The sequence below is a fragment of the Spermophilus citellus genome, assembly GCF_964194105.1.
Source record: "Spermophilus citellus genome assembly, chromosome: 5".
In the NCBI taxonomy this organism is placed as follows: Eukaryota; Metazoa; Chordata; class Mammalia; order Rodentia; family Sciuridae; genus Spermophilus; species Spermophilus citellus.
In genome coordinates this window covers 125,864,444-125,872,365 of record NC_138186.1, presented here as the reverse complement: position 1 = coordinate 125,872,365, position 7,922 = coordinate 125,864,444, and the positions used below count along the sequence as shown (strand labels likewise).

Below are 7,922 nucleotides of genomic sequence, written 5' to 3'. Positions count from 1 at the left end.
TATAACTCAAATGAACTATTCTGTACCTAAATACTGGTAGGATCATCATATTTTCAATGAGAAGATTTTAAAATAATAGAATACTGCATTTTTTGGTCCTTCCTTAGGAACAGTTCAGGAAAAAGGTGAAAACTGATCAGGAGCAGGCAGATAGATGCTTGGGTGTAGGTGGCAAGAAGGAAGGTTCTATCATTGATACTTAGGTGCCGTTTTGACTCAATTGCTTATCTGAAATACTGGGCGACTAGTTTATCATTACGCTTCCCCTTGAAATTCATTCCCTGATTCTAATTACCCTCAGGTCCTTTTCAACTTCCCTTTTTTCACATACATTCCTGTGTGGTAGATATTTTGATATCTGTCTTATATCTCTTTTTCCCTTATTAAATTAAATCACCAACCGAGGTGATGCAAGGGCGGGACCACGTCTCTCAGGTTAGGAGAAGGGCGTGAGACATTACCCAAGGGAGGGACCGTGGATTACAAGATAGAGCCCGGGGCCAATTTAAGGCCCTCCAGTCGTCTGGCAGTGAACCGAGACTGAGAAGACGGGTTAAGGATGAGTTGCAGAACCCGCTATTTGCGGCAGAAAACGCAAAGGCGAGGAAGGGCGCCCGCCTGTTTGCAGAACCCGCCCCACGCCACGCACGCCTTAAGTAAGTCCCCTTGGCCCCGCCCCTACCAGGCCCCGCCCCCTCCCCAGCTCCGGCCTGGGCCTGGCTCAGGCTCAGCGGGCGGAGGGGGCGGAGAGAATCCGCAGCTGCAACTTCGTTGAGAGCCTTTGAGCCCAGGCGCAGCCGGGGATCGAGCTGCCGTCACCGCGGAGCCGCGGCTTCCCCGGCCCCGGCCTCAGCCCAACCGGCTTGGCCATGGCAGCTGCCGCCACTGCGGCGAATCTGGCCCCTGTGCTCCCTGCCCGTCGCTGAGCAGCCGTTAAGCCGCCAGCCCACCCTACAGCCGGAGCCGCCGCGGCCCAGGTTCGGCACAAGTTTCCGCCCCTGAAGAAGCAGGAGGCGAAAGCTGGAGAGGACGGACGCAGGGTGTAGGAAGCCCCTGGCCCACACGCCCGCGATGTGGGGCCGTTTCCTGGCCCCCGAAGCCAGCGGCCAGGACAGCCCTGGCGGGGCCCGTAGCTTCCCGGCGGGTAAGGAAGGGCACAGCCCCTGGCTGGGTGGGGTGGGGGTCGCAGCAGCCTACGGTGCCTCGGGATCCGCCGCCGCTCCCCTCCCTGCTGTGGCCTTCCCCCGGCCGCCTGCCAGACGCCGGCGCGTGCCCGCGCCCGCCCTCCGCGTTTCCTCCGGCTGTCTGCCCCTGGCCCTGCGGGCTGACATCTGGCGGGCCATAGCCCCGCACCTCGGCAGACCATCCCCGCCGCTGCCGAAAGTCCGCACCGCGCCTTCTCGGGCCGCAGCCCCCACCCTCAACTTCCAGCTCGGCTCGGGTTGGGCTCTTTTGTCCCGCTTTCCTCCTCCCGTTCCCTCGTGGGCTGTGTGACCAGCGTGATAACGGGGCTTGCTCCCCGCTCAGAGGGACCGGGACTGGAAGGTCGCTGCGACCGTGTTGCGGCGCCCGGGGGCGCGGGCGGCTCTGCTGTACCCACGCATCTAGCCGCTACTTGAGGGGGCGCCTTTGGGGCGGGAGGAGGCTGTTGGTGCTGTGGGCGTGGTGAGCGACCCCCGAGGGGATTTCGACCCCTGCAAAGAACCTAGTCGCCGCCCGCAGCCCCCTCTGGTGAAAGGGGAGGGCGCTTCCTGCAAGATCCAGTGGATGTTTGAGCTGTAGGGCTGTTAATGGGTTTGACTCTTAAAGCCCCTTGGTTTGGTGCGTTCCGTGGGTGTAGGGGGCTGTTTGGATCCGACAGCCTTTTCATGCTTGCATCACCCAGAAATTGTATCGGAGCCCCTAAATTAGAATAAACCCTCCCCTAATTTGGCATACAAAATAAAGCTTGGTTTGCCTGTGACAAGTTATCTAATGATGACAGTCCCTTCAGGCACTTTAATCTTAACGGAGTTATGAACCCCTTTGAAAAGCTGAAAGTTTAACAGACTTTTTGTCCAGAAAAAAAAGAAAAGGCCATATATACATACACAAAATTTCTCCTACTGATTCAGGTGGTTCTGGGACTCTTGTTAAGTAACCTTGTTCCACATAGCGTTTGAGCTTGACTTGGGTAACTTAGAGGCATTTTTATTGTATACATTTTTTCAGAGATATTATTTACAAAACCATAAAGCAAAGCAGCATTTAGAGAGGTCTTTGTATGATAATATTTAATGCTATTAAAAAATCAGGTACATTGCTATTGAAGTTTAATGCGGTTCTGTGATGGTTTAGGTATTTGGGATGTAATTTTTAAAAATTTAGGTAAATAACATGCATTTTTAAAAAGCCAGAGTTATATTTGAAATCATTTTCTTAAATTTAGACCTACTTTTTAAAAAATACTTTTCCATTAAATTTAATTTTAATATTTTTTAAAAATATTTTTCATTAAATTTAAATTTAATATTTTTCATTAGCGTGACTTCAGTAAAAACAAACAGCATCAATATATGTAGGAGATTTTCTCTAAAATGTATGCAATTTGTCTTAAGAAGAGAAGACAGTAGTTGAGAGGTTTCTGATGCTTATCCAAGTATTCACAAATCCTGACATCTAAGTGATTTGAGTGATGAAGAAGAGATTTCACTATCTCTAGGGTCTGGAGAGTAGTTTCCATTTATCCATATGTGTCAGATGTCATCTCTAATGTTTTTGTAACCTAACCTCTTAAAATGTATTTGTGAATAATGATAGGTTGTTTGAAGGTATATCACACAAGCGTTGTATCAATTTCCCATTGTTTTCTATTAAGAAAACATCTTACTGTTTAGAAGTTAAGTAATGAAGGACTGATGTTATATTGCAGTCTCTAGACATTTACTATGGCATAGAATATAGTGAAAGAGGATTATTATCCAAATTTCAGAAATTTGGGCAGTACATATTTACAAAAGCATTTATCTCAGCTTTGACAGTGATAAACTGTTGGTAAATCATAACATTGCCTTTCTAATGAAAAATGTTTTCAGCTATATTCTGGGAATGGATTATTTTTACAGAATTAATGAAATTATTGTTTGTTTATTCTTATCCTGAGCAAACATATACACTTGAAATTGATTAAAATCAGTTTTTAAAATTTATACCTTACATGAACAACTTTTGGTTTTTATCAATTGAGCAGACAGTAAAAGTCAAAATTATGACTTCTGAGTTGATTGATGTGGATATCTTTTTTTTTTCTGAGAATCAGAAGAAAATTTATATTTTTGAAATATTGGTCAATATATCTTTTGACTAACTTGAGCTGTTTTAGGGCTTATCTGAAAACAAAGGGAATGAGTCTTATGATTGAATTTATCAGCAATCTATTGGGTCCTAAGGGCCACTGTGAAAGACAGTGATAAGTAAATAATTTCTGGTATTAAAATGAGTCTTTCTCAATATGTGGGTTAATTCTAGGTATCCTGAAATTGATTTGTTTACACAAATAATTAGACTAACAGGAAAACCAAAGGAATACAGAACCAGTTTTCTAAATGGAGGGAACTTTCTTTTTAAGGAAATGACTGTAAAAGAACAAATAGGAATACTAATTGTGGTTTGGAAAGTACTGAACTTTTGGCCTTTGTTTTAATTTTGTTTTGGTTTTACCCATAGTTTATCAGTTTTATGGAGTAACCATGTTAGAAAACAAAATGAATATTTTCTTATGTTTCCATACTAAGATCACATAAAAACCATCCCCTTTTTTTTTTCTGTTGACAAATACGACTAGAAGGCTAATTTTAAGTAGCAGTGGTTATATCTTTTGTGCATTTCAATGACTATATTTGAATTTACTCTGTTGTTCAAAATTTATACTAATTTCAAATGTGGATGAAGGATAGATGTATTTCTCTTAGGTTTTTGAAATCTAGCATGATATGGTGCTATTTTGAGTACTTATTAACATCTAGTGATATTGAATATGTTCCTTTTTATAAGTCATTTTAAAGCTATTAACATATTCAATCCTTAAAACATTTTGAGATAGAATATTATACTTTTAAAGTGTGTTATAAGTGTTAATAGGAAAGGCTTACTTGAGCTTTAAAAAATGTCATTTGTCCATTGGTTGGAGCTTTAAATCTGTTTTTTTGTAGTTGATGCATTGCCATAAGGTGTTTAGTGATGTCATAATGATAGTGGTAATAACTCTTAAGATAACATCTAATAATAAGGTTTGCTGCTGTGGTTCTGAATTAGATGGACCTAAGAGTACTACGGTAACAATGAAACATAACTTTTTAGCCTAAACTCACCTGGAAATGTTCTTTCATAATAGGCATTGGGGTAATGTCTTTTATGAAATGAATTTGATTAATAACTGGAATTTGATCACTTTGGCTTGAATGAAGCTAGTAAATTGATCTGAGGCCGATCAATAAATGGTGAGTTGATAATTTCTGTTGTCATGTTGTGAATATTTATGTATTTATGAACAGAGTCATGGTTTTTGTTACTGAAAGAAATGTATGTATGATGTACTCTGAGAAGACAATGAAGGCTTGAAGTCTCACAGATATAGTATTTTACTGATTTTAGCTTAATTAGTTACCACAAATTGTGAATTAAAAAAAGAATGTGATCATACAGATAAGTTTTAAACTCAAATATATAACTTAAAGGTGATCATATTTTATACTTTCATAATTTCAGAATATTAAAGCAATATTCTAAGAAGCAATTTATTGTAGAAAGTCTTTTATTGGTGCATTATAGTTGTACAAAATTATGAGATTTGTTGTTACATAGTCTTACATGCACATGATATAATTTGGGCTATATCACTCCTTAGCATAAGATTACTTATTTTAAGAATGAGAATGATTAACGTAAAAAGAACATCAAATTGCTTTTTATACCAGTTTGTTGCTTTGACTTTCTGTTATTCTTTAATTAAAAACATTTATTGTTACTAGCATAAAGCTTGTCATCTTTTTAATGTGATTTATTCTATTAATGAATATTAATTGTATGCCAGGCTTTGAGGATACATTGGTGACTAGAAAGATAAGATCTGTTATAAGGAAATTTACATTCTAGTGGAGAGGAAATGGTAAGCAAATAGATAATGAGAAATAGTCCAGCTAATAGAAGAAAAGGGAACTGGTTGGTATGACATAGGATTTCTAGGCAGAGCTACTTTGGGTAAGCTGGTCAGGGAAGACCTCTCTAAAGAGGTGACACTGGGCTGAGACCTGAGTGATGAGAAAGTGCCAGACATAAAGGGAGGAATGAAAGGGCTCCAAGGTGGAAATGAATTTGGAGAGTGTAAGGACTATCAAAACTAGTGAGTGGAGAGCTTAAGGAGTAGGAATGTGAGGTTAGGAAGGCCTGATAACAATTTAAGGCATTATAAGAAGTGAGTTTTATCCTGTGAGAGGAAGCTGGTTATGAAAGGGTAGGGGAGATGGCCCAGTTGTTTCACTCAGCACATTGTCTACCAAGAGACAGGCAGTGTTTTGTGCACTGGGGATGTGAACAGAAACAGAAATTCTCTATCTTTGGTGTTTATAGATCACTCCTAGCTGTTCTGTGGGGAAGGATATTGTGGGGGGGGGGCAGTGAACAGCTACAGAGAAGCCAGTTACTGAGCATTGCAGTTATTAGGTGAGAGATAATGCTTGGATTAGAGTGGTTTGATTAGATTTGGAGAGGTTTGATTTGGAGTACACATGAAAATTAAAGCTGATGGGATTTACTGATGGTTTGGAGGTGGCAAGTGAGGGAATGAGGGATCAAAAACAACATCTTATCTTATCCTTGGCTTCAGTAATTATATAATGATTTCTGAGATGGGGAAATTGGAAGGGTGTGTGTGTGTGTGGGGGGGGAAATAAGTGCAATCAGGGGTTCTGTTTTATTGTTTTAGTCATGTGAAGTTTTAGATCCTTAAGATTCAGGTGAGATATTGAGTAGAAAATTGGTTATACAAGTTTGGGTTCAGTAGGGGAGATCCTTAGATTGTGGGGAAGATATAGGAATTTAAAGAGTTACTTGTGCAAAAATGGTTTAAAGATCTTGGATAAAATGTTTAAAGATCTTGGAGCTGGATGCATTGTATGGCAAGATTATAGAGAAGACAGCAGAGAATATAAGAAATTGGAGAACTAAGCTCTGAGACACTAACATATTCCTGTTTAAGTAGAAGAAGATGACCCATTTAGAGAGACTGGAATGAAGCAGCCAGGGAGATAGGAGTAAAACCAAGAGAATGTGTTCCAAAAGAGAGGTGCCTAAAGACCGGAATGATAAAGAAGTTCTCATGCTTCCAAGAGGCCATGTAAGATGAGTCAGGAGGAAATGAATCAGTGCCACTGGTCAGCTTAGGTGAGAGGTTAAAAAGTATTAAACTGGCAGAGATCAACTTCACTGCATAGAGATCAATACATAGGTGCTCAATAAATGTTTGAATTACTGCCCCCCCCCCCACTTTTTAATTGCTTTCTCTTTACCACATCTCAAGCTACAACTGCCTGGGTTTGCTTATGACTTTAAGTTTTAAAACCAGAAATGTCCTGGGTTTGCCCAGAGTTGAAAGGTTTCCTGGGATGCCCTGTTTAGAGAGAGCAGTGTCCAATCCTTGACAAGAGTGCTCTTGCCCAGAACATCTGAACTGGTATGAACAGTGTTCCCTCCTATCAGAATAAAGGATTATTTTAGCCAGGGGACCAAACTTTTGACTAGTTTTATTTCATGCTTAAATTAACTTCCCAATAGACTGAGAATCTTTCCACCTCTGTTTTTGCTTCTTTTCAGTGATAATTTAAAACTTTATTAGGTAGTGCTAAATTAATTCTAGCAGTTCATAGGATTTTAAGTTAACAAGGATAAACTCAGAAACCTTGTCCTATGCCCTTCTTTACATAGTACATGTCTAGTGAGTACAATTTGATTGCTTTGTTGATGCTACTTTGAAAATATTTTTTATATTAAAGTTTAGAGCTTTAAAATTAACTGCAGTTTTTAGTTATTCTTTAGGAAGAGCCAGAATGAAAGCTTTGGACTATGTTTCTTGTAGTTTATATTTTTCCACTATTTAGTTACATTGCTTTGGTAGAGGCAGAGATTGTGTGCTTAGTGACCATAGAAATTGTGTACTTGTTGTCTTGTTAGGACATTTCTGAAACTTTTTCAACAGTTTCTTGTGGATTCTCTCTCTTTCTTTTACTTTTTCTTTTTTTTTTTTTTAAAGAGAGTGAGAGAGGAGAGAGAGAGAGAGAATTTTTTTTTAATATTTATTTTTTATTTTTTGGCAGACACAACATCTTTGTTTGTATGTGGTGCTGAGGATCGAGCCCGGGCAGCAGGCATGCCAGGCGAGAGCACTACCGCTTGAGCCACATGCCCAGCCCCTCTTTCTTTCTTTTTTGTCAGATGTTCTAGAGTTTCACCTCTGGTTAGAACCTAACATTTCATGTCTGAGTTGATCTTTAGGTTTCTATGCAATTGGAGGAGCACAGCCTTTAGGAGCCCCTCCCCACTTCATGCTACCTGTTGTTTGACTGTTTTTCTTTTCTTCTTTTTTAAAACAAGTTTTTTTTTTTATAGTTTTAGATAGATAAAATACCTTTTTTTTTTTAATCTTTATGTGGTGCTGAGGATCAAACTCAGGCCCTCACATGTGCTAGGCAAGTGGTCTACCACTGAGCTACAACCCCAGCCCATTGACTGTTTTTCTTGATACATTATGATTATCCTTCATAAAAGTGGCAGGTGTTCAGCAGAATTTTTAGAGTGTTACAACAATGAGAATGTTAATGTACACTTTGGCAGTAATGCACTGAAAAGCACAACTAAAAATTAAGTTATTTAATTTTGAGAACTGAAAA

General features: G+C 40.0%; 1 protein-coding gene across 1 annotated transcript in view; it reads left to right on the top strand.

The window, feature by feature from the left end:
* The first annotated feature begins 808 nt into the window (after nucleotides 1–808).
* The window catches only part of CEP85L (centrosomal protein 85L), a 173,552-nt gene continuing 166,438 nt past the window's right edge, over nucleotides 809–7,922 (top strand). The window contains exon 1 of the mRNA XM_081293929.1: nucleotides 809–1,144. Coding sequence (XP_081150055.1) covers nucleotides 1,072–1,144 — 73 coding nt within the window. The 5' untranslated portion in view covers nucleotides 809–1,071. The remainder of the gene's footprint in view (nucleotides 1,145–7,922) is intronic.